The 27,548-nt window shown below is 39.0% G+C and overlaps 1 protein-coding gene across 1 annotated transcript in view; it reads left to right on the top strand.

Moving 5' to 3' along the window:
- ITGA8 (integrin subunit alpha 8) overlaps positions 1 to 27,548 on the top strand; it is a 142,822-nt gene that overhangs the window by 22,029 nt on the left and 93,245 nt on the right. The window contains exons 4-11 of the mRNA XM_039877466.1: positions 723 to 846; positions 7,032 to 7,093; positions 8,105 to 8,150; positions 11,677 to 11,802; positions 12,721 to 12,765; positions 19,135 to 19,178; positions 20,839 to 20,895; positions 23,312 to 23,364. Of these exons, the coding sequence (XP_039733400.1) occupies positions 723 to 846; positions 7,032 to 7,093; positions 8,105 to 8,150; positions 11,677 to 11,802; positions 12,721 to 12,765; positions 19,135 to 19,178; positions 20,839 to 20,895; positions 23,312 to 23,364 (557 nt within the window). The remainder of the gene's footprint in view (positions 1 to 722; positions 847 to 7,031; positions 7,094 to 8,104; positions 8,151 to 11,676; positions 11,803 to 12,720; positions 12,766 to 19,134; positions 19,179 to 20,838; positions 20,896 to 23,311; positions 23,365 to 27,548) is intronic.

The following is a 27,548-nucleotide window of genomic DNA, read 5'->3' as shown; positions in this document are numbered from 1 at the left end:
AACATTTCATACGAGAACCATGTTCTACTCACTGATGTTTAAATTATTTTTGTTTTGCCATGAATAAAAACCATGAAGTAAAAAATAAAGCCAAGAACACTGTGATAAGGGAATGGCACTGTGTCCGAAAGAAAGTCATTGTTTAAAAGGTCATAAGATATACCTTCGGCGATAACCTAGGGGAAACCACAAAACAGGTTTATAAATTTGTCTGCATCCTTTGATTAGAAAGTAATTTTTTGTTTGTTTGTTTTTTTAAGCAACAATTAGACAAGAAAGGAACTAGTTCTCATTTTAAGGCATCATACTGATTCATTCAATGTTTAAATGGCCATTTACTTTTATGAGAGTCCCATAAAAAAAAAATACATACATGTATGTGTATACATATATATGAGTTCTTTGCTTTGTGGAAATATTTGCTTTTGCCAGGTTACTCTTACTTAACTTTAAATTCTCTAAGGAAAAATGCATTCCTTTCTGTATGTTTAATTTGTTCCAATTTTATGGTGCATTAATGTTAACAAATTGGCTTTGGAAGTTTAATTAACTCTGACTACTAAAGTACTCATTAGCAATGCTGGAGGTCAAATAATTCACCTAATAATTTAATATAGTTTGTCACAAATTTAGGTACATTAAACAACAAGTCAAATCAAATCACAGTATGAAGGACCTGCATAAAAAAAAAATATTTATTGTCTTTGATGCTTCTTTCACAGGCTTGTGCTCCCCTGTATCACTGGAGAACACTTAAGTCCACACCCGAAAAGGACCCAGTTGGCACTTGCTATGTAGCAATTCAGAATTTCAGTGCATATGCTGAGTACTCTCCTTGTCGGAACAGTAAGTTATTTTTATTCCTTGAGACTGAAACTTAGCTCAAGAGCTTTTCTGTTGTAGACAGGGCAGGTAGTGTCAAAACACCGTTGATAAGGAAAATGAGGTGGGGGTAAAGGTTACTGAGAGTCTTAGAGGATGTCTTGCTGTGACATGAGGGCCACGGAATTCTGCTGATCCTCTTCCGTGTTTTAGAAAATTTCCAGGTTTTAAGTATTTTGGAATAGAATTGATTGGTTCCGTACTTTAGGACTTAAACTCTCGGGTGGTATTCAAAATGCACATTGCGATCTAGAGAAAGCTGACCACACAATTTACCTGTTAATTCCAAGAATGGTGTTAGCTGGTGTAAAAAAGAAAAAAAAAAAAAAGAAAAAGAAAAAGAAAAAATATACATAGACAGAGCCACTTTAAAATGGAGCTGGCACTGCCATCCCAGAACACCCTTGTCCATCTTATGCCTCAACCCTCTGGAATGTTAAAAAGGGCAAAATAACCTTTGGACTGGGCCTAAAGCAACACTGTGTCCCAAAGACCTGTTTGCAAAGATAACAAGAAAGCAGATACTATGACTATCTGACCTGATGACTACCAGACTGAAAAGTAAAAACATTGGTTAGCATTAGCATCACTATATTAGCTTTCCTGCACCCACCGAAATGCCTTCCTTCTGTTTGTGTCACTGTTCCCCTTCCCTTTCTCATAAATACCCTGTGCCTCTGTCTCCTAATCGAAACACTATTTGTAATTTTGCCTGAACGAGTGATTTCCAACTAGCTTTTGTTTTTTATCTTAAGTCAATGCTCGTTGCCTCTCACTTGGAAAGGCTTTGTGTTTGTAGGTAGACGCGAGCATGCTTGGACCTGGGGACACACTGCTCACGAGCTCTCGGTCCTGCCTATGCTCTCGGTAGCTGTTGCTTTCTTTGGCAGCTGCATACTTGGGTTTATCTGCATGCGATGATCTTCTTCTTCAAGTGTTTAGTCCCCGTTTTTCAAAAAAGACTCTGTGCATGTAGAGTCCTCGTCTCAGCTGGCAGCCTGAGAAGCATCCTTTAAAGTGAGCCTGTGAGTGCCGTCTTTGGGGCACTGCTGTTGAACTCCTTCATCTCGGTGGCATTCTCAAGGACTTTGGGACATTATTAGTGAGTGGTTGATTGATACACTCAGAGTCCCCTTTCGAACTCTTCCACTTTCTATGTAACTCGTCGGTCCCTGGAATTTATCAAGAAGCAACCAATGGATTTTTATTCTTTTTTCTTGACGGTCCATAAGACCACATTGAGGAAAATGGCATTAGAAAGAACATTCTAGTGATAGATTTCAGAATATTGATTTTTAAAAATTCAATCCCAAATAAGATTCCCAAAACTACAAGTAAAATTTTCCCCATTTCGGTAATTATTTTTAAAATTCAAGATTACTTGAGACAGGATAATGAACAAATGTAAGAAGTAAACCAATGAAGATAAAGAATGGATCACTGATGATGGATGCCAGATGGGAGTGGGGTTGGGGGACTGGGTCGAAAAGGGGGAGGGATTAACAAATTGTCAGTTACAAAATGGTCATGGGGATGTGAAATACAGCATCGAGAATATTGTCGATAGTATTATAATAACTATGTATGGTGCCAGGTGGGTACTAGACTCACTTGGGGGGAGAGGGTGGATCATTTCATAAAGTGCATAAATATCTAGCCATTATGCTGTACACCTGAAGCTAATGTAAAATAATATTGAATGCCAACTGTAGTTGAAAAATGAAAAAATAATGAAAAAAATCACTTAGATGGTATTGCGTTACAATTTTAAAAAGAACAGACCAGCGAGAATGAACAGTTAACGATACCACTGAGATTTGGATCTCTAAAGGACTGGAAATGGAACAGCCAATTTTGATGGTCTGGGGTGAGGATTTTGGCACGAAAGAGATTAAAACTTCCTGCTCAAAAATATTAAAATAAATCAGCCACTTCCTAACATTATGACAAATGTCTGCTGAATGCATGTCAGTGAAATTAGGATTTTACTTTAAATGGTTTTAGAACAGGGGTTTCTTGTAGATAATGAGATCTTGTTATATATTCAACATGTGTTCACTGAAAACACTGAGCACTAATTCTGTGTTTAGGGAATAAAGCACAGAACGAGAAAAAACTAGCCCGTCTTCAAGAAGCTTACATTTTAGAGGGGGAGACAGACAACAGACATGTAAATAAATAGGTTGAGATTCAGCAATTCCACTTCTGGGTATACATCTGAAGGAAATGAAATCACTATCTTGAAAAGACCTCTCTGCTACTCTCTGCTACTCCCCCATTCATTACAGCATTATTGACAATAGCCAAGACATGGAAACAACCTAAGTGTCTATTGATAGACGAATGGATAAAGAAGATGTGGTATATACACAATGGGATATTAGGTAGCCGTAAGAAAGAATCCTATTCGTGACAACATGGATGGACCTTGGGGGTATTACGCTAAGTGAAATAAGTCAGACAGAGAAAGACATGTTCTCTGTATGGAATCACTTATATGTAGAATCTAAACAAACAAACAAACCTCATAGATACAGAAAACAGATTGATAGTTGCCAGTGGTGGTGGCGGCGGCGGGGGGTGGAGGGGACTAACTGGATGAAGTTGGTGAAAAGGAATAAACTTTCAGTTATAGATCCAAGGACTATAGTCACCATGTACAGCACAGTGACTATAGTTAATAATACTATACTGTATATTTGAAAGTTGCTGAGAGAGTAGATCTTAAAAGCTCTCATCCCAAGAAAAAAGAAAAACTGGTACCCATGTGGGGTGATGGATAGAAACTAAACTTATTGTGGTGATCATGTCACAATGTATATATATATCAAATTATGTTGTACACCTTGGACTAAGACAATGTTACATATTAATGACATCTCTATAAAAATGTTTAAAGAGTAAATAAGTCCCTAATATAATGTCAGGTATGAAAAGTATTACAAAGAAAAATATAACACGGCTGGAGAGAAGGGAGTGACATGTCCTGAGTGGCGTAGGATTTTTAGACAGGACAGTGAGTAGGGCTTCTCTCCGCAAAGGACTGTTGGAGCAGGGATGTGGGGAGATGTCCAGGCACAGGGCTAAGCAACGAGAGGCATATTTTGTGTCATGTTCCACTGAGGGTGCTGCGCAGCTGCGTTCAGTAAGAGGTCATCATTATTATGCTAATGATTAAAGTCCAGTGGAGAAATAAATTAAACCCCGAATTTACTCAGCATTAATGGTAGAGCTGAGGTTCAATACGAAACTTGTTTCTTCAATTTTTACCCCTATCTATATCATAGTGCTTGTGATTTGCTAAAGATACTTCCCCATAATGGTAAACTATTGTAGCTAAAAGGACAAGCCCATCTTTCACGAGCCTCTCTTGCTTTGATGCTATATCATATTCTTTCGATTAATGTCTAGGATAATCTTTTATAAAACTTGTCACTGCTTCTTGTTCTGCCTTTTTGGCTGACTGCCTATGTGATGGGAGAGCTCAGATTAAAATACAGCACGTGACATCTAGCCTTGTGGGGTAAGAGTTGCAGTGTGAGCTTGAGCCATTATCTAAAAATATAAATTATGGTAAGCTTGCATCTTGAGTTACATGGCACGCTATAATGCCAATTTATTTACCGTTTTTCCTAAATAATAGATTGACAAAGTTAAGAGTGGAGTTGAGTTGCAGAAGAGTTAAATAAATTGCCAGGAGTTCTTTTAACTCTAGTACACATCCACAGTGTTCACATCCTCATGGTCTCTCCCTAACTATGAGTATTTCTTCCTCCTCCAATTCACCCAAGGAGCAGACTTCCTGTCTTCCTTGGGAGTTCACAGTTCATTAACACAAAGCCGGCTTGTTCATGAGCATATGGTCAATCTCACAGAACAGGAACATCAGCAATATTATTTTCAAAAGAGAGGTTAAAGAAAACTCTCACGTTCACCCCCACCACAAACTCCTCCACTGAGGCTTGGCGCGATGCGGGTGCTAATCTGCTCATTCATATTAATGGCACGCCTGTAGCTCTTATGGTCATTCATAAATCGGTGGGGATGGTTTACACACACCCTTCATTCTACTTGGGAAGCCAGCAGAGTAGTGAGCAGTCAGCATGAGTCCCTGGATTCCTGAGTTCACTCTGGGACATAACTGTAAAGTTTATAGGAGCTCTGAAATTCCAGGAAGAAAAGTTCCTTCAGCTCTCATGAACTATAATTCTAAGAGGAAAAAAATTCCTTTGCAAAACAAAGGACCTCACAGTCCCTTATAATCACTGTTTATAACGGATATTTGAAGTTGGTTATTTTCTCAATGAATTTTATGAAAAATTACTATTTTTTCTTTTTTTTCCCACTATTCTGTTTTGAAGCAAAATAATTTCAAAGAACGGTCATATTTCTTCCCTTTTGAATAATTTACAATGATAAAAATAAAAAAGTCAGAGTTGATTTTCAAAAGAATTTTTAGAAAGGTTTGTGCATTAAAAAAATAGATGTCTTAAATATACTCAAGTTTCCTTATGTATGCTTACATAATTTTATATCATGTGTTCATATGTATTTCTGGATGCATACAAATATTTACACATGTGAACGTCTAGAAAAATGGTACATAGACATTTGAGGTTATAGAGATGAGCTTTTAGGGAACTTCATAGCATCTATAACTATAAACCACAAAATATAGTTAAATAAGGAAAAATTTTGCTAAAATACATCTCAAGGTGTTGTGCGTTTAATTTGTTAAGAATAGATCTCATGATAAAGGTTTTTATCACAAAAAAGAAAGCAAGGTACAGAAGAAAGCTTTTAGGAGTGATGACTCTGTTTCCATGGTGATGTCATGAGTGTATACACATGTCCAAGCTCACCAAAACGTACACACTAAAATGCATAATTTTTTTGTATACTAAGTATACCTCAATATAACTGAAAAATAGAATTTAGCTTAAAAATACACAAAGTAATAATTGATATTTGAATTAAAAACAGATCTTATCTAAAAAAAACAAAAACAAACAAACCCACAGTGTATGAGGTAGAAAAGCATTTTAAAATATAAAAGTAATAAAAGTAGCATCTGGAAAGAATGAATGATGACAATGCTAAAATTAGCCAAGTACTAACCGAGGGAAAGGAAAAACAGAAAACATTCTAGGAAAAGCTGGAAAGGCCAGATTTATTTCAAAATGCTTCTGGAACAGGCACATGCCTAGTCTATAAATTTTTTTTGTGATGATGTATATTTCCTTTCCTGACCTCTTCTTTTAGTTTCCGTTCAGAAATATCCTTGATAAGAAAGAAATAATTATTTACATGTTCATATCTAATCATATGACTTGAGATTCCCCCCTCCTGAACTCCATATTGGTTTTCATTTAAGTACTTTATAAGTTGTAGAATCTCTAAGTACAAGTGACAAGTCATAAATTCTCGATCCTAATATCCCAGAGACCTTTTTAATAACAATATTGTGGGAATCCACGTGTTGGCCAGCCTACAAGTTTAAAAAACTATCCACAAATAAGGTCCTATTGGACATTCGGTTCACAAACGGTCTTGGCTAGAGTACAAAATAAGCCATTATTTGAGAGTTTTCTCTCTTGTAAACACTAGCATCAAGTGTCCCTGTGAGATTCACTGTGACCAGACATGCACTTTCATAACTGGCCTAACTAATGACAATAGAATAGTGTAAAGTTAATTTCCTATTAGAGATCATAAAAACTGGAATCTTTGCTGGTGCCCCCGGCAGAAAGCATCCACCCAGGTGATCATATTTCACAGGACATGCAGGTGACACAGAAACACATCACTGCTCCTTGGAGAACTGCTGCTTGGGACATAGTTGAGAGATGGAGACTTTGTTTCCTCGAACAAACACCAGTTACAAAACCCAATATAATATAATAACCCCAGGGGACATTATTCATATGGATCTTACTATATAGAATCACAGTGATATTTGGGGCAAGAAAATAGATTGAAATCAGTGTAATAAATTACTCGGCATAAATTTAAAAGTAAATATAAAACACATATTGATTATTTTAAATTTAGAAGTCTATAGAGAAAACAACAGAGTATCCTGAATTGGTTATTAAAATATTTCTTGGGAATGACGACGTTATAACATTTATATATTTTGATCATTCTAGGTAACGCTGATCCTGAAGGCCAGGGTTACTGCCAAGCAGGATTTAGTCTGGATTTTTATAAGGTGAATTTCTTTGGTCTCGTAGCTTCTAATATTTATCTTACCTATTAGATTTTTTTTTTCTTTCTACCTCTCACTTCTGCCCCCCTTAGGTATATATCTAACCTCTTTTGACAACTTCTTTAAGTTTTTGTTTGTTTGTTTACTCTTTATTAAAATAATCTATGCACATGATGATGTATTAAAATAATACAGAAATATATATGATGAAAAAGTCTTACTTCCTACCCCTGTGGTAATCATTTTTAAATGAGGAAAAAACCGCAAAAACTCAGTAATGTGCTTCTGAAAAGATCACAAGCATCTGTAAATTGTTTTATCTCCTCACTGTGAGCGATAAGATTTAACATGTGTTAAAATTCACATATCCTTTCAGGAAATTAAAAACAGAGCTGTCTAGTGAGAATATAGGAGGCAAAGATTCCATGCTTTTAAAAATAGTATAAATTTCATCAACATCTGAAGTTTTCTTCTTTGTCTTTTTTTTCCCCACTGAAAATTAAAGATGCAGAATATAGAAAGTGCGGTTGTAAATAAGAGAGAAAATTTGTATTTGCTAGTCTGGAGTTTTTGCTCTCTCTCCTGGGAAGGGTGGGTTTGCAGATACACGAGGAAAAATAGGCATTACTGTGACCTTGAGATAAATAGGAACCAAATTTTCATTTTCTTGCCAAGGCTCAAAAGACCATGTCTGCGAAATTGCACAGCATTAAATATGTAGATATTTTGCTTACCTGCGGCAGTGCCAAAAAAACTGAATTTATGTATTTTCAAGGGAGAGAATTAAACTCAACTAATCGAGTCAAATTAAAAGTATTTAATATCACACTAAATAATTGAAAGCCAAAAAGGAAAGAAAGTGGCCTGCATAACTCAGATAGAAGGGCCTCTTTCATAAACTGTTTTTTAAAAATATATCTAATGAATCGTTAGAGCAACGCTTATCAACAATGATTTATTACCCTTTAAGAAAATCGCAGTTTTTCTTTTCCAATTGTTGTTTCTGTTTTGTAGAACGGAGACCTTATAGTCGGCGGTCCTGGAAGTTTTTATTGGCAAGGTATGTTGCGTTAGCAGAGGTGACATGCCCATTTGTTTTCACTCACAAGGAGAAGCAGCAGGATAACATTAAACATTGACTCTTTATGACATTAATTTTATATCCATATGCATAGTTTCTCATATTCATAGTTTATACTTTGTTGTATAAACGCTGTTTTAAAATACTGTTACAACTTAATTCATTTATTCACCAAATATTTACTGAAGCTGTGCCCAGCTGTGTGCTAGATGCTGGAGACACAAAAATGATTTAAGAGAGACATTGTTCCTGCCCTCATGGAGGTCACTATATCTAGAGAAAGACCAGGCATTGATCGAATACTCAGGCATGATGCTCGCTGTGAAGGCAAGGTCAGCCAGGGTGGGCCATGAAATCATGGGTGGCTTCTCCAGCGCGGCTGCATGAAAGTGTGCTATGTCCTCGGCACACTGGCAGATGGGGAGCTGATAGACAGCCTGTGCTCTGCTTAGGGAACCCTGAACCTTGGCCAGGATAACGTTTGCCCAAGGGGATGACTTCCTCTAATTCTTATAAAGGTGTCACATGGGCCCTGGGGTGTTGCAGCAGCCCTAAGGTCTAATGATTTCACAGGAGGCAACTCTGAAACTGAGATCTGAAACTTGAGTAGGAAGCAACTAGGCGAAGAGGGGAGGGGCTGTGTGAAAATGTCCTCGAAAGTCTCTTGATCCTGTCCGAAACATCCACGCAGGTACCTGGTCCCCACCAAAGGTCCTTGATATTCAATCCCGTCCAAAATGTTCACAGAGACATTTGCTCTGTGTCAACCCATCGACCTAACCCCATGTGCCATTGCCAACGAAGCTACTGGGGAAGAAGGGTATTGCTGCCAGTATAGCCACAACACAATTATTGGGCCAATAAAATATAACAATATTTTTTATGTATTAATCCTGTAACCCCAAAGTATAAATAAACATTATGGGTTGTTTGAACCTAGGGATTCTTTCTAAGCATGGACGTTTGGACGGGTCCAAAAGTCAAGGACCTTTTGGCGTGGACCAAATGTCCACTAATCGGAAATGTTGTATGGCCTCAAGGAGTGCAGTGAGTGAGGATGGAGTTACGTCAGGGTGACGAGAGGTTACGAGAGGGAGGGAAGAGCCATTGAGTGGGACGTTGTGGCCCCCCCACCACGCGGGGCCCACCAGCCAAGGTGAGCCGGTTTGTCTTTATCCTAAAAACAATAAGACTAGTTTATCCTATAAACAATGTGGATTGCAGGAGTTTTAAATGGATGGTCTTAGCTAGAGTAAGAATTTGTCGTTTGTCCCGAGAATCATGAGAAACCACTGGGGAATTGTAAGCATGGGATGGATGCTATGACCATGTCTGTGTTTTGAAAAGATCACTCTGGTTGCAATATGGAGAATGGACTGGAGGCTTGTCAAAGTGAAATATCAGCAAACTAGTTATAAGGTTATAGGCTAGTTATAAGTTTGTAAGGTAAGCTCTAAGATTCGGGTGAAGATGTGCGCTTCTTAGAGTGGTGATAGTACAGATTTTCAAAGAGGAGTAATTTGAGAGATGCTTCGGTGGCAGAATAACCAGCCTAGATGGTGGACTGGATGTATGGGGGTTTGGGAGGGAGGATGTCAAGGGCATGTTTATGACTTACTGAATGGTTATAGGTGGGTCCCGCTCACTGAGATGGAGAACAGTGGGAGAGAACAGGTTTGGAGTGGGTTAGAGGCAAGATCATGAGTTTGCTTTTGGTTATGTTGAGGATGAAACTGTTTGAGATATCCAAGAGTTTCTATCTAAGTATTTAGATGTATGGGTTTAACTTAAACCCAGAGATGATATCTAGGCTGAAAAAGAAACCTTTCATTACTTGTCCATTGGTGACAACTGAAGCCATGGGTGTGGACAAGCCACCTAAAGAGAGATCACAGAGAATGTAGACTGAATTTTGGCTGTAAAGTTTAGAATAAAGATGGAGTAGAATCTGAGAGAAATGGATAGTTGAGTGAGGGTTGTTTTTTTTTTTTTTTCGTGGTGTGTGTGTGTGTGTGTGTGTGTGTGTGTGTGTGTGTTTTAATGGAAGAGACTTGATTATGTTTTAAAACCATTGGGAAAGAGGCAGGAAAGATGGATTCATGATAAAATTTTATATGAAGTCATTGTCAAACTTAATTTCATACATAAACAACTATGAATATCAAATAATTAACATTTCAGTCTTTAAAAATTATTTTGCTAACTGAAAACTATTTTATGCAGTAGATGGGTAGAAAATAAAACTTATGTGTTTGAAAAAACTGCCTTCTAATTCTTTCCTTTCCTTAAATTGAAAAATGTCTGATACAAATGAGTTGCTGAAAATTAACCATATTAAGGAGGTATGGAAGCATTTGAGACAGATAATTTAAAATTTTATTCAGTGTTAAGATTATAATGTTTATAGAAGCAGCTGAAGGAAACAAGCAAAGGCAGCCTGTTATGTAAGAGGAGAGAGGGTATTGAGTTTTACCCCCAGAGAAAACTGGCAAATTCTATGGACATTGTTCAGAAATTCATGTGTAAATACCATTGTCTTAATACAAGAAGTCATTTCAGGCAGAGTCACTTGGAAATATTTATGGCCTAGTTTGACAGTTTTATTCTTTTTGTACTTCAAACAAGACTGTGGGAATTATGTGTGAATTTGTAAAGAATAATTTGGTTTCGAAATTTAATGTTAGTCTCTTGAAAGCATTCCTCCATTTTTCTCCCAAAGAGCATGAGATCACCTCTTTCTTAGATGTTTATAATAGACATGAGAATGCATAGAAATTGTAGTAGAAAATCGCTGGCCATTTTTTGGACTTATTTTCATCCCAATACAATAGATATTTCAAGACTTCTGGTAGTGACTTTATGTGGGAGAGAGTAACCAAAGTTTTTATCACATCGTTGTTGGTGGCCATGGATTGATTTTTTTTTTTTTTTTTTTTGCTAAAATTCTGGATCTCACTGGACCTTGCTGCCTCCCACTGTCATAATTTTATGTTTTATGTATACATTTTAGCAGAAAAAGTAAATGACTCAAAGATTATGTAAACTTAGAGAATGCACTTTATGCTCTTTGGGCCTCTGTTTACTCATCTGTAAGAAGTTATAATTTGACTAGATAGATGTTCTCAAAGCTAGATGATGTTTCTTCTAGCTAGAATGTTCTAGAATAAAAATTTAATCACATACATTTTACCTATAGTTGTCTTCGCTTTAGATATTTTTACCATTTGGAGGTACAGGGAGTGTGTATGGTGAAGGCAGCAGGAAGACAGATAAAATATGTAGCTCATCTTTGGTTCTTCTGTCAGAACGGAAATCTCTATCCAGCTATAATCACTAGGCTCACCTTGATATTCTAGTGGCAGGCAAGAAAATTCATCATCGAAAATGCGAGCAATTCCATGATAGTTTTAAAGGGAGTATGTGTTGTTCAGACATCCAGTGTCTGCTGAGAGAGGGCCTGCCTCTTGCATTCATTCAGTTAATGTATTAATTTATTTGAACACAGGTCAGGTGATCACTGCCAGTATCGCGGACATCATTGCAAATTACTCATTCAAGGATATTCTAAGGAAACTGGCTAGAGAGAAACAGACGGACGTGGCTCCAGCTTCCTACGATGACAGTTACCTCGGTGAGACCCATTGCTCAAGATATCTGTGGTTTCTTGAAAGACAAACATTAAATGTAGAGGGAAATTTTATTCCTCAGTTACCTGATGTTATTTGGCATCTTATGCAAGTTTTCTTTTTTTATTAACTTTCTTTTCTTTTGATTCAGCCATGACATATAACCTACATGGTTTGACAGCTATTTTATAGGCTCCATAATCGTCTCTTGCACATAAAATATGTTGCTGGTTGTGGATACTGCATATTAGTGGGGCTGGCCAGTACTACAGAGGCAAGATGATAATGGCTTTTCCCATTTCTAGAGCAACAGCAAGAGACTTTCTAGTTGCTAGAATGATCTTAATTCATTATGCAGAAACCACATGATGGCAATTCACTACAACTGTTTCCCACCTTGGGTCTCCTACTGGCATTCTGAGTGCTCGAAGAATTTTTTAAAAATTATAGTTACATTTTGTCACCTCACCTCACTTTAAGTGAAATTTGTGGAAAACTATCATTAAATGAGTTAGGAAGCAGGCCTTGTTGGTGATCAGAAGTAGCAAACCCGAGCACAAAGGATACCTTGAAGAGCATCACGTCTGATCACGATGAATCAGCGACTTTAAATGCAATGGCCACCAATTATCCTTTAAGCTGGGTTATGGAGCATGCCTGCTTTAAAAAGTGGCTTCAGACTCAGACTGTGTTGCCATACCCAGAAGCAGGGGATCTATGATGCTTCCAGGATTTAGTACAAAAGTGTTCATGTTGGTTTAATTACTTTTTCCTTTTATAGAACCCTAAACTTTTACTTTACAATATTTGTTGAGGTTTCTGTACAAAGCAGGACTATAGAATTTCTTTCATTTTTCTAGATGTATAGCTCATTTGTAAAGCTTTCAAACATGTAATTAGTTTGTTTCTTTTCTTTAAAACAGGATACTCGGTTGCTGCTGGGGAATTTACAGGAGATTCTCAGCAAGGTGAGAGACATTGCTGAACGTAAGTCATTTATAAAACATGGAGAAAAGGTTAAATGACATAAAAAGACCATCTAAAAATGCAATTTTCTTTGCTACACGAATCCCAGAATGTGCATGATAACACTTTGTAGATTCTTAAGTCTCAAAGCATTTCAGAAGATTGAATCCCAAACATTATAAATCTAGTCAAGTAATAAAAAAATTAGTCCAGTAGTCCTGTGTTATGAATGAAAAAAAAAAATGCAGATGATTAAATGGCTTAGACAAAAGCCATGCTTTCACAGACGTGTCAAATGTGAGGAATCCAGATCCCTTATTTTAAATTCTGGGATCTCATGTTGAACATGGTCAAATTAAACTCCCCACCCAGCAATAACCCTACATCTCCACACCGTGTCCTTTTTCTTTTGGGACACGCCCAAACCAAAACTAACAGGATAAACTAGTCCCTTGTCTCACGTGTGGCCCTCACCTTCTGTCCTCTGTTTTCGATACTCCGATTCTGTATCCACCTTCACCTTCCAGTGGCCAAATGCTACCTTTTTTTTTTTTAGGCCAATTTCAAATCTCATTTCCTCCAGAAATCCTTCCTCAGCTTCCTTTTTAAAACTCCTACATCATCTCATTTTTCCTTTCCTAAGGCACTGACCAGTCACTCATTCGTCAAATATTTTTTGAGTACTTACTACACACCAGGCTATGTGTTACACGTCGAACACACAGAGGTGAAGAAATGGTCCTTAACCTCAGAGTTTACAATCTATTGGGGCTGACACACGTTAAACAATAGACATAAAATATCTGATTAAAAAATTGTAGTAAGTGCTAGGGTAAAGTTCTAAACACAGAACTAATCCCATTCATGAGGGCTCTGCCTTCTTGACCTAATCACCTCCCAGAGGCCCCCAACTCCTAACACCATCACTTTGAGGGTTAGGATTCCTCATATTTATTTCAAGGGGAATGCACATTTGGTCCATAGCAATACCTATCATATGCAAGACAATGAATGGTAGCTTTTACTTTACTAGTAATATTTATTGAATAACTTAATCAGCAATTAATATTTGCCATTTTTCATCTTGTTTCCTATGGACCTAAGTGCTTGTCACTAATGTGTTTTAACTAACTCGCAAATAATTAAGAGTAAATGAAATATGGCCATTATTAGGAATCATCACAGATCTTTTCATGCTTTCATGTTGACATTTGTAGAAATGATAATAATTGGAGTCACTTTAAAATGGAGTTAGAGCCACCATCCCAGAGGAACTGCCTTGCACGTCATACGCATCACACCTTTGAGCAAAGTAACCTGTGGACTGAGCTTAAGGCAAAACTGTGTCTCAAATAACTGTTTGCAAAGATAACCGGAAATCAGATATGACTACCTGACTAATGGCTAATGGACTGAAAATTAAAAACGTTCTTTAAAATTAGCATCACAGTGTTAACTTATCTGCACCTATAGAAATTATTTCCTTCTATTGATGTAATTATTTCCCTTCCTTTCCCATAAATACCCCTGGCCTTCACCTCCTAACCAGAACACTCTTTGGGTTTTTGCCTGAATTAGTGCTTCCTAAATAGCTATTCTTTTGGATCCCAAATAAATGCTTGTTGCTTCTCACTCTGGCCTTTTATTTTTAGGTTAACACATACAAATTATAAATTCATTAAAAAAATTATTGCTGTTACAGATGTTGAAGACAGGTGTTTTTTTTCTTTTTTTTTAATTTTAAGTTTTTATTAAATTTGTTGGGGTGACATGGGTTAATAAAATTATATAGGTTTCAAGTGTATAGTTCAATAATACATCATCTATATAGCGTATGTTCAACACCCTTTTTTTCCTTTATAAGAACATTTTTCTTTTAAAAACAAGCTAATTCATAAAGGTTTTTTTTTTTGCATCATTTTCTTCTATAAGATATTAAAAGGCAATTTATTGTTGTGGTTAAGAGCATGGACTTTGGAGCTAGACCACTGTGGGGTTTAAACTCTGACTTTGCCACTTACTAGCTCTGTGACCTATTTACCTAACATCTCAGCATTTCCATTTCTTTATTTCTAAAAGATGATGATGATAGTATCAGCTACATCAAAAAATTCTTGTGAAGATTAAATGAATTAATCCTATATATTCATAGAACAGTACAATGCCTGACACATAAAAGTACCATTTAGATATTAGCTGTAATAAGAAAAAAAAAAACCCTTGGGTTAGGGGCCATAAGAGATATAATTGAATAACTATCACCTTTATAAAGTCATTTCTTAACAATCACTTAGCTACTTAGCAAAGGAAACTGCAAAATGTGCCAAATGATTTTTAAACGCGGCGCTTGGCTCTCTCACTGGAAAGCTCTCCAGAGAAGCATTCAATTCTGATGCAAGGAAATTAATGGTAATGTGTGACCGCTCATCCTAGGGAGAGATAGTAGGAAATAATAGTGATTTTCCCGTCAGAGCTCAGAAATATCTAGAAAATGCATCCAAGTTTTAAGTAAGTTTTAAGTAAGTATCTAAAGTAAAGGCACTATCAGAGATCATGATCTGTTTATTAAAACGCTCCAAGTCCAAGGTTACCCATGTTCGCTATTGACTTAGTTAGATGAGAAGGAGGGAGAATTCTATGAAAAACAGTGAGCAACTTGATGATACATCAGAGAATTTTAATGCTCAATCCTTTAATCCTGAGTGATACACAGATGGACTTCGTGGAACTTGAACCTTTGAACTTATATGCAAATTTTTGTATGTATGTGAATTCTTCTGGTGAGAGGATCCATAACTGTCATCTAATTTTCAAATGTGTTCGTGACTCAAAAAAGATTAAGAGAGTCCATTCTCATTTTAGAGTGAGATGTGATGAGCTAAGTCCCAAGAGAGGGATCCAGCCCTAATGCATCCCAGGAAAGTCATCTGATGTGATGGAGAGAATGTTGGCTTTGCTGCCAGTTCTTCAGTTCTTACCTGCTATGTATGGTGATGGAACCTTTCACAGCCTCAATTTCCCAGCCTTCTGAAAAGGGATAGGAATGACTGCTTTTGAGAGGTTAAATGAGGGAGATATTATAAAGAACATGCTCCATTGTCTGATGGGTAGAAGACATTCGATAAATGCTAGCCTCCTTTCTGCTTCTCGCTAGTGGACTTGACGTCCACATCATGTATTTGGAAGCCAAGGATCTAAATTTTTCCTGAACATAATGTTGATAGTAAGAGACCTCTGAGGTTTTTGCCATGAGCTATTGAAATGGTTCTAAGAGAAGTCTCCTATTTCCCCTGCCCACTGAATATTAAGGTAGTTGAGTGACAGTTCTCTTAACTTGCTTCAGGTTCCAAACAATATACTGTCCTGATTGTTTTTAAACGGTTATGAACACTTTTAATCAATATTACATTTAATAACAATATTACATTTAATAGTGTTGTGGCCAGATGAAGTTACAGACTCCAGAGTTACTGAGCATGGTGATGGTTGATTTTTAAAACAAAATTCTGAGTGTTTGTGGGATGTGAGAAGTAGTGGTCGTCACATATCTCAGATGGCGTAATCCCCCTTAATCTTTCTTGGTTGACAAATCTGATCCTGAAAGCAGTCAGCTTCATTATATCTGATGTAGTCTGTTTTCAGGTGCCAGGAGAATTTAATTCATGCCACATAAAGTAGATTGAAAACCAAGCAGTGAGCTGCCGGTTTTACAAGCCTTTCTGGCCGTCTATCCAGATGCCTTAGTTTTTCTGAACTCCATTTCATTCTTCCCTCGTGTGGCTGTCATTGAACTAGCCACGCTCCTGTGTAAAGTTCACCCCACTGCTTTGCACCAGATCTCATCCCCTCTCATGATTCAGAGATGCGACTCTAGCGATTCTGGATTCTCTACCTCACATCATTGAGTTTTCTAGTCCTACTGGATCATTCCTGCCAACATACAAGCATGTATGTTATTTCTCCTGTTATTTCTCCCATCTTAAAACAAAACAAAAACAAAAACAAAAACAAACACACAAAAAACGAAACTCTCTTATCTTACTTTCCCTTCCAGCTACCACCTGTAGATCTCTGCTTCAAAGGAGCCAGCTCTCTTCTCTGCTGTACCTCTGCTAATTCCACGGCCCCCCTTCTGTTAACATCACTCCCGTTAGACCACACCCTATCACTCGACTGACGCCGCTCTTGTCAAGCCAGCCAGAGGCCTCCACGCAACTCATCGTCCTAGACTGTCAGGCACACCTGGCAGACTTAATCACCCCGTCTTCAGTTCCTCCTTTGGCGTCCTAGACGCTGGCAGCTTCTCCTCCGTCTCTTTTACTGATTCTTCTTTCATTTCCCTCGCCTCATTCATGTGTCCCAGGGTTTAATACTTGGACTCTTCTTTACTCTTTGAATTCTCTTTGGGTAGTCTCGTTCAGTCTCGCTTCCTTGTCCAGCTCACACTGAATTCCAAGTTCATGTATCCGGTTCTCTACTCAACGCCTCTATGTGAATAGCTATCCTCAACTTAATGTGACCGTAACCAAACTCCCGACCTTCCCGCTGACACATGCTCTATTCTCCGTCATCTCACTAAGTGGCAATGCTCAAGCCACATACCTCGATGTCAGCCCTGGACTGTGCTCTGTCTCTGACACCCCATTTACATCTTATCCGTGAGCAAATCCTGTTAACTAAATTCTCAAAATCAGACCAGCATCTGGCCACGTCTCTCCTCCTCCACAGCATCTCCTCTGACCCGAGTCCCCAGCGATGTTATTGCAAGAGCTTCCTAACCGGCCTCCCTCCATTCTTCCTATCCCTCCTGTAGTCTACGCTAAGCCCGGCAGCCAACGTGGCCCTTTAGGAACAGAAATCAGACCATGTCACTTCTTCGCTCCCAGAGACGCTCCAACTCTTTCAGTCTAAAATGACCTAAACGACTCTAATCGTGAAGCCACTAATTACTTGGACCTTATCTCCTGTTGCTCTACCCCTCACTCCCTGTACTCCAGCCACCCTGGTCCTTGCTGCCCTTTGAACGTTCCAGACACGCTTGTACCACAGGACCTTTGCACTTGATCCCTCTGACTAGAACATGCTTCTCCCGGATGCTTCTCTCCTAGTATTTACTTCCTCGCTTTCCTCAGTCTTTGCTCAAGTGGGACCTTTTCTAAGTCCTTCCCTAATGACTCTAATAAATCGCAATCCTTCCTCATCCCAGCTCCAGCCCCCTGTACCATTGTACTGCTTAGTTTTCTCTACTATATGTATCCGCTTCTAATATATTACCTAATAGACTCCGTTTGTTAAATTGACCACTTCTTCCAGCTAGAGGATGAGATCTATGAGAACGGGGAGTTTCGTCTGTTTTGTTCGCTGCGCGTCCTATGTTTGTCTCTAAGTATTTGCTCATTAAATAAGTTAATTTACTACAGAAAAGTCTAACATCTAACCCCAAATTAATCTTCTCTGATTACTAATGCTAAGAGCATCAGTGCCCAGCTCTGCTAGAGTTCAGTGCATGGGATGGAGTTAATGCTGGAATTTGTGTTCTAACTTTAGGGGGAAGGGAGATTTGAAAGGAAGGAAGCTTCTGGGCCCTTCATCTTTCAGTTAAACTAAAATTTTAACCCCGATGAACTACATAATAGTTTAGGTTTATAGAAATGAGAGCTAGAATCGTGTTTGATAATCAGCGTTTCCAACTCCTACCTATCTCAGGTGACTGGACAAAAATCAGGTTCCAGTGACTCACCCCGGGTATATAGCAGAGCCCAGGACCAAAGCCACTGCTTTCTGAATCCAGAGCCAGATAGATGTCTGTGCCATGGAAAAGGCTGCCCCTCTCCACCAGAGCTGTGTCCTGCATCTCCAGAACCGAAGCGTCCTTCCCCGGGTGATTGGCTGTCAGGTTGCCTCCTAATCCTGCTGCCAACTAACAGTTCCAGGGGGGCCAGACTCATGTCACCTCGGACATGTGGCTTTTCCTTAGGCAACCGAAACTGGATTAACATGTTAGTGTGACAGGAGCTGTTACTTATTACACTGGGACAAAAGATGTCACCACAGTGAAAGCTACAGAAATCAGGGTAAGAGGTTTATCCTACAGATCTCACACAGACCTGAGAATCCAGGCTTATGTTCTAGAGGCAGAAACACGTGGAGACTGAAGATGAAAACTGGTAAATCTCCATGTATGACTTTTGGGCTTCTGTTTCCTATTGTCTGCACCAGAAGCAAAATCCATCGCATGCCAAACCGTAACTTCAAACTGCCAGCTGTCTACAGGATGTGCTCATTTACGAAGCACTATCTTTAACTGATTTGTTGTGTAGCTTAAAGGTATACATGTAATTCACCTTCTAAATGACTATTTTTATCACCAGAATTGGTTGCTGGCGTTCCAAGAGGAGCACAGAACTTTGGATATGTGAGTACTAAGAATGCATTACAGGATATTTTTCTTATGTGTGCAAAGAAATGTTTAGTTTTGTACAACTTTTAAACTTTATCATGCCCTTTAATAGCAAGTGCCTACTGATCATGCTTATTCGTTTGCTAGATTTTTTTTTTCTTTTCCTGATCTATGTGCGGTATCAGCTACATAATTGGTGGGTCTCAGTGCAAAATGAAAATTCAGGGTCTATTGTTCAAAACTATTAAGAATTTCAGGACAATGATAGCTGGGCATTAAACAAAGGGTAGTGTCCATCTGAGCATGGGCCCTGTGTGACCGCACAGGTAGTACACCCATGAAGCCAGCCCAGTCTTTGTACATAATCTAGGAATGATTGCAGAGGATCTCACTATTGATGTGATCAACATTTTAATATGCCTTATATGATAGAAATAATAAAATCAATTGTTATCTCACTAGTGCAGCTGTCTCCAAAATTTTTGGCACCAGGGACCAGCGTTCCTATGAGAATCTAATGCCTGATGATCTGAGGCGGAGCTGAGGCGGTGATGCTAGCGCTGGGGAGTGGCTGCAAATACACATAAAGCTTCCTTGGTTCACCTGCCACTCACCTCCTGCTGTGCAGCCTGGTTCCTAACAGGCCATGGACTGGTACCGGTCCGCGGCCTAGGGGTTGGGGACCCCTGCACTAGTGCATTAGTATTCCTAGGGCTGCCATTACAAATTATCACAAACTGCATGGCTTAAAACAACATAATTTTATTCTCTTGAGAGGCCTAAAGTCTGAAATCAAGGTGGCTGCAGGGTCACGCTCCCTGCGATGCATCTAGAGGAGAAGTCTTCTTGCCTCTTCCAGCTTCAGGTGGCCCTGCCTTTCCTTGGTGTGTGGTGGCTTAACTCCAATCCGTGCCTCAGTGTCCACTGGGCCCTCTGCCATCTGTATCTATGTGTGTCCTCTCCTTTTCTTATAAGAACACCAGTCATTAGCTAATAGGGCCCGCCCTAAATCCAGGATGATTTTATCCCGAGATCCCTAACTTATTTCATCAGCAAAGACCCTGCTTCCCAATTGGAATGTGGAGTTTGGTGAGACACTACTCAAACCCCTTATAATGAGTTACCACAAAAAACAGGAAAAGAAAATAGAACTTATGGAAAGAAAATCTTTTAAAATTAAAATATTTTAAATAATTGTTTTTAAGTCTTGTAAACTTGTAATGTTTTTAGATTTGGGGTTGGCAGAATGGATTAAAGGGAATAATTTTTCTATGTGAATAACATCTTAAATTTTCATTTTTTGCAGAGTCACAATCTCCAATTTCTCACAATAGCATATGCACAAAAACGAATCTATATAAAATTCCTCATTAGATCAGTTGACTGACCATCCAATTAATTGCTCTCAGCATTCTTGAATTTAAATTTTATTTCTCAGCATGCATTTTGTCTGAAAGAATCCCAGAATTAAACATAAACAAAAAGTTCAACTGGATTTTTTAAAAGAGATCATTCTTATGGGCTTACTTACATTTTTATGTTATACATAGCTAACTATTTATCAATCTTCCCCCAAATTTAAAGTGATTTAAGTTGTAAATTTTTTTACGACTTTAAATTTTTTTCTCCAATTCTATATCAAATGATGTAACCTATCCAATTTCTGTGATTTCAGGTTTCAATCATTAACTCTACAGATATGACCTTTATTCAGAATTTCACTGGTGAACAGGTAAAGACATTTTAATATCAAATAATTAATGTTACTAGGTATTAATTAGTAGCATATAGTAATATTCATATCATCTATTTGTTCATAAAACAAATGTTTACTGAGCACGTGGAAGCTGCTCTAGGCACTCGGACTGTAACGTGCATCAGACGAACTAGATTCTCAGCTCTCATGCAGCAGAGTAGGGGAGGCAGTTGGGAGGGATGACGATTTATTAACAAACAAATAAATGCCCATGATAATTTCAGATAGTGATGAGTAATATAAAGACAGATTCTGATCCTCAAAAGCCAAAATGCCACTATCTGCTGGGATCTGAGAGTAATCCTGTTATATAGTGGCCCTGTATGCAGAGTGACTGGTGGTAAGATCTGGGTACCCGCCTTCCCTCTGAGAAGACACGGGCTTCTCCTGGGTCCCAGTGTGTTGGTCAGAATCAGTGAGCCTGGGCTCTCCCTCCCTTCCTCATTGTGACTGGAGCCCTCTCTTGATCCCAATATTATATGGGGGTTGACCAGCTATCTGGTTCTGCTCCCTTCCTTACCCAGCCACTGGCTGACGTCTCCTTAAGAATGGGCCAATTGCCTGAAAACTGGCTTCTGCCATTCTCTTGCTGTAGCATGGCCTGGGGGCACCCTTCATCCACCACTCTGCGGTTGTCCTGGGTGTCGTGACCTGTTGAAATTGGCCACATTTCTTTAAACAAGGAATGTGGCACTGCCATCTAAGGGAGCCAGTCGTGAGCTGACTTACTTTCTCTGGGCAACCGATTTTCTCTCCCAACCACCAACCCAGGTTACCGAGGTTACCGAGGTTACCAGGTAACCCAGGTTACCGAGCCACTAGCACACCTCCTATTCGAACCTGACTGAGTTACACCTTGGCCTTCTGGATCATGGCATAAGATACTAAAATGCTCAACTCTTAGTGAGACATACAAATTTGGAATAATATATTTGTCAAGCAATTTTGATTAATAGAGTTTTTTTAACAAACACAGAGTGTTTCTGACCTTCCTCCTCCCCACGCCCCTCAAAAAAATTGGCGGTTTAATCTATCCATTGCTCTGTAATTTTCAACAAAGCATTTAAAAATGTCTCCCGTGATCCTCTCATGGTAATCATGGAGAAAAAAGGCTGGGGTGATAGTGAGGTTGGATGGATTTATGAATTTTGAACAACGATTCCCAAGTGGTGATAACTAATGGCTTAATGAAAATTTGGCGAGACTTCTCCTTTGCCCAGGTTCGCTTTACATTTTGATCATGAGATGCTCTTAAACATTGTTAAATAATTTGGCCTTTCTCGTCTTCGATACCACCTAGTTCTGCAGTCTTGAACTTAATACGTCAAAGATGAAATTACTCTGAGTGAAGGCCACCGCACAACACTAGGAATGAGAATTTTACTGCATGTATTTGGAATAGAGAAAAGAGGTGGGAGAATTGAATTACCACACATTTGTTCATTCTCATATTTGTTCCCTCTGCAAAGCGTACCTGGCACCTACTTTAAGCCAGATCCTGGTCACGCAGTGCACACGGAAGGGAGGACAACACAGACCAAAGTCTCTGCTTTCTGTGGGGCGCACTTTCTGGTGGATTGTAGACCGATTAAATTAGTAGATGATGAGCAGCTGCTAGGTCACCCAAAGCATTGGATGGCAGTATATAGAAAACAAAACATCTTGACAAATTGAAACTATAGGCCAAATCTGAAAAGATTATAAAAACAAAAATTTGAGAGCTAGAATATGGGGAGAGTATGGCACAATGGTTACACTCAGGGAAGACTTAGGAATCTTAGTTGATAATAAATTCAATAGGAATTGATATTCAGATGTGGTTCCCCCGCAGAATTAAACCCCTTTTTATGCTTCAGTGATCTAAAGAGCCCAAAGCAGAGAGTGTGAGTCTACTTAACTCCTCCAGTCAGCGTGCTCATGGGGTATCGTATCTTCTTTGGTATCACATGTGGTAGCTCTAAGAAAGAGCGGCCAGGATAGTGAATTAACTGAAAATATTCCCATATGCGATTTCATCTGGCAGTGAAATCAGATTTATTCTGTGAGGTTCAAAATTGCAGAGCTAGTTAGGATTAAGATCTAGTAGTTACAGAAGGGCCAGTGTTAGCAAAGAACGTCCTAATCATTGAGTTGCAGATTGAATGAGCTGATTGTTGATCATCTCCAGAGGGCGTCCAAGCAGCTGTCAGGGGTGTTGAGGGGAAGATTAGGCATTGGGTCAGGACTAAAGACTAAATGATGCCAAGACTCCGTTCACATCCAAGAGCCTAAGAATTTAAACGCAAAAATATGCTGCGATGAGATTAGTCTTTCAGGGAGAATAGAGACCTGACCATAACAATGATTTTTTTTTTTAACACAAAATTTTTCACCGTATGGCTTTCCTTTGCAGATGGCATCGTATTTTGGATATGCGGTTGCGGTGTCAGACGTTAACAGTGATGGGTGAGTTAGTAAGAACCTCCTCACTCACTGTGTATTAGATTCACCCATGAAAGTGTTGTACTTTTTCCCTGATGAAACACATCCTTCCAAGTTCCTTGACAAGATAGAGGCTCTCTTGTCTGAACTTTTTTTTTTTTGGTTCAGGGCAAGAGGATACATCTACTAAAGAATTCTCTGTCATCCTAGTTTGTCTTTACTGAGATTTTCCACATCTGCTACTTCTAGAAAAGGACTGTTTTACTCAGTTTCATCTTTAATTTTATGGGTTGAATAGTCCTTGACCATTCAGAATCCATAGCCATCGAAGAATTTGCTCATCTGTCTCTTTCGCCCCTTAGCACGTGATACGTTCATAAAACATTTCCACATAAATAATTTTTTTCTCCTGACATTGCTTTAACCAACATACTAATAACATCCATGGAGGAGATGAAATAATATATATATTTTTAAGATTATGACAGTAAATTACAACTGAGCTTGGGCTAAACAACATGACAAATTATGGTTTTGTTTAAGTCATTACTTCAAAAATAAATTATTATTAAACCTTTTTGATTTACTAAAAGCACCTAACCGATAGATAAAACAAATAACCAAATAACAAAACTAATAAATTGAGATGAATTAATTATCCATCTAATTAACATTGTTGGAACAATTACTATGTGCCAGGTATTGTTCTCAGTGCCCAGATTATAGTGATGAATAAGACAGAATAGGTTTTGGCTCTCATGGAGCTCACATTTTTGTAGAAAGCAAATATCTGAAGAATCCTGACTGTGCTTCAGGATCCAGGGTACTAAATACTTTAGATCCATCATCAACAGACAATAGCTGTGACCTTCGTACAGCTAGAAATGTGCTTTATATGTCACGTGGTGGCATATGATTGGAGTCACATTCGGTCACTTTTGCGACTTTGGGAAAATATCTTTTTGATATTCTTTCATTGATTGTTTCTTGAGCATCTACTATACACTAGTACTATTTTACATGCTGGGATACAGCAGAGACCAAAATAGAAATCCCCACCCTCACAAAGAATACTAGAGTTGGGGGCGTGTAGAAGCTACAGACAGAAACAAACAAGTCAGGTAAAGAGTGTGTCACGTGGTGATGAGCATTTTGAAGGAAGATAATAGAAGGGCTGAAAGCAACCACCAACATGTCCTTCAGTAGGTGAATGGATTAATAAACGGTTCTATCCTGACAGTGTAATATTATTCAGCGCTAAAAAGAAATGAGTTGTCACGGCATGAAAAGACATGGAGGAACCTTAAATACATATTGCTAAGTAAAAGAAACTGATTTGAAAAGGCTACAGACTGCGTGATTCCAACTATGTAACTTTATGAAAAAGACGAAACTGTGAGACAGTAAAAAGATCAATGGTTGCCAGAAGTCAGCATGGAAAGGAGGGATAAACAGGCAGAGCACAAGGATTTTTAGGAGAGTGAAACTACTCTGCATGACGCTGTGATGGTGGACCCATGGCCTGATACATTTGTCTAAACGCACAGAGTGTGCAACACCAGGAGTGGCTCTAATGGGGACTCTGGACTCTGGATGATTATGGTGTGTCAGTGCAGCTCATCAGTGACAGCAAGTCCACCGCTCTGGTGGGGACATTGATAGCTGGGGACACTGTGCATGTGGACGTGGGGTGTGTGTGTGTGTGTGTGTGTGTGCGCGCGTGTGCGCGGGAACTCTCTGTGCTTTCTGCTCAATTTTGCTTTGAACCTAAAACTGCTCTGAAAAATAAAGTCTATTGATTAAACTTATAAAAACAAAACAGAAAGGGCCTAGGGAGTATGAGGAGGAATGCAATGTTAAATCAGGGAGATCGGGAAAGCTCGAGTGTGTTAAGGTGACAACTGAGGACAGCCCTGAAGGAGGCGAGGCAGCAGGGCACGATGATACCCGGAAAAGGGTGTTCCGATTCCCGGAGGCAGAAGCTGCTGGCGTAGTCAAGGAATGTTAGGGATGAGGGAGAGGTAGCAGTGAGGCCTGGGTTCACGAAGGTTTGCGAGCACTGCATTTTCTCTCAGCTGCTTTACCCGGGGCCACCCACACTCTGTCGCAGATAGAATGAGTCTGTTTGCAAGAGGGACACCTCATCTGGGCGCTACTAGATGATTCTAAGTGAGGCAGAGGCTTGCTCTAGCTTCAGGTTCGCAGGTATGCTGTCTGGAGGGTCTCGATGGCCGGAGGCCTTCTGGGAGCTCGTGGCGATAAGCCAGGTGAGGCAGCACAGGAGTTTGAGCCAGAGCAAGAGTAGCAGCGGGAAGTAGAAGTGGCTGCACTCCGGATAGATGTTAAAGGCGTATTTGAATGCCAATCTTATTCTGGAAGCAGATAATTTAAAATTAAATTGCTTTCATCTTCAGCTGTCTGAGTCATGAAAAGAAAGGAACGATTCGGACCACTATTCACAATTTCCAATCTGGATGAACTATATTTGTTATCAGAGCCTTTTAGGAAAAAACAAAACAGCTCGAGTAGAATTTGAGTCTCAAACATGGCATGTTGTCCAGATTTAGAAAGCCCATTCTTTAGTGAAAATGAAAAATCCCATGGTGGCCTTTGGGATACGGGTAGACACATTTCTCTCAACAGATGGTAACACAACAAGCACATGGGCTTCTCCCCTGGGCGCCACACAGCATGTTATAGGACACAGATGAACTCAGCATGTTCTCCTCCGTGGTTCACTCCATTTTGAATCCTTTCAACTTTCCCCCAGTTTCACCATGTGTCCCACAGGGCATTGTCTCCGTCCTGGGAACACGTGCACTGTGATCTATGGCAGAGTTTTGTGACAACATTTACAGTACGTTTATTTTTTGCCATGTTAAGGGAAAAAAAAAAAACCTATGAGAAAAGAACCTCATTGGTTTCCTGCCGATCGAAACAACATGGTAGTAACCAACAGGAATTTTTCAGTGATAATTTGGTCTTCTTTGATGTTTTTCAAAATTGCTATGTACACTATTTCTCTTTTTATTAGACTATATATTCTGAATTCTTTAGACTGCATTGAAAAATGCGTCCATTATCTTAATATTGCTATTTTTAAAAATAAAGTGCCCGTTGATTCTCAGAGTGTATATAATTTGCTGTTTTTAATTACTGAGATGCTATGTAAATTCAAGATCCTGTTAAAAAGGGCTATGCTATGGAAGCCACTGAAGACCTTTCATTCCAAATAAAGATAGACAGCTCATGTGAAGACTGAAATTACAATAATGAAGATATAATTTTCTATTGTCTTTGAAGCACCTGTGTTTCTAAAATCATCACTTGCTATTGTTGGCTGTCAGACAGATACAAACAGGGAAAACATGACATCTTGTGTTTCTGGGTTTATAGCTAGCTGATCCCAGGACGGGGGCCTGAAAACCAGACTTAATAGTGACAGCTGGTGTCTTCTCCACTCTGAGTGAGGACACATCCTCAGAGAAAGCACAAAACAACCTGTCTGAGAAGAGGCCGAAACCTGCCGTCCCTCAGAAATCTTAGCAGAACAAGGAAAGAAATGCAGCAGGCCGTGTGTGTGTCAGTGACTTTTCCTAAGCTCCTGTGATGGCTCTGTGCCGGACACCTGTAGCCTCGTTTTGAGAAAGAGCACTTTGGTCATTCTCAATTTCTGACCACATTTCCAACAGAGATCCTAAGGCTACATGGGATCTGCAGCAAACACAAATCCCTATCTCAAACACAGTTTTCCTGGATATTGTATATTTGGTCCCCAATTTGTTAGCAATTTCAAATGCAGACATCTCTATTCTCCACTGAAACTATTGTAGAACCTAATATTGCTATTAAGCAACAAAATTTTATCATGCATGATTAGCAATGTTTTTTTCTTTTAAAGTGCCTTCATGTGTAATATGTCTAATAACATGTGATGACCCATACTATAATCCAGTGACATTATTGAAAATTCACCCATGAGGAAACTGAGGCACAGAAGCTCAAGATCACACACTAATTAGGGGAAGGTTTTGATTAGTTCCCAGACCTCTTCTGCTGACTTTTACCCAACAAGTTTTTTCTTTTTTACTCGATTCGGTGAACTCTTTACTATGAAGGGCCAAAAGGAACTAGATTTAAAAAAATTCTTAGCAGTTAGTTAACTCGAGAGCTAAGTTTTAGAGAAAATTTATTTGAAAGGAAGCAGC

This window comes from Pteropus medius, unplaced genomic scaffold, assembly GCF_902729225.1.
Source record: "Pteropus medius unplaced genomic scaffold, Ma_sr-lr_union100, whole genome shotgun sequence".
NCBI lineage: Eukaryota > Metazoa > Chordata > Mammalia > Chiroptera > Pteropodidae > Pteropus > Pteropus medius.
This window is presented reverse-complemented; position numbering and strand designations above follow the sequence as displayed.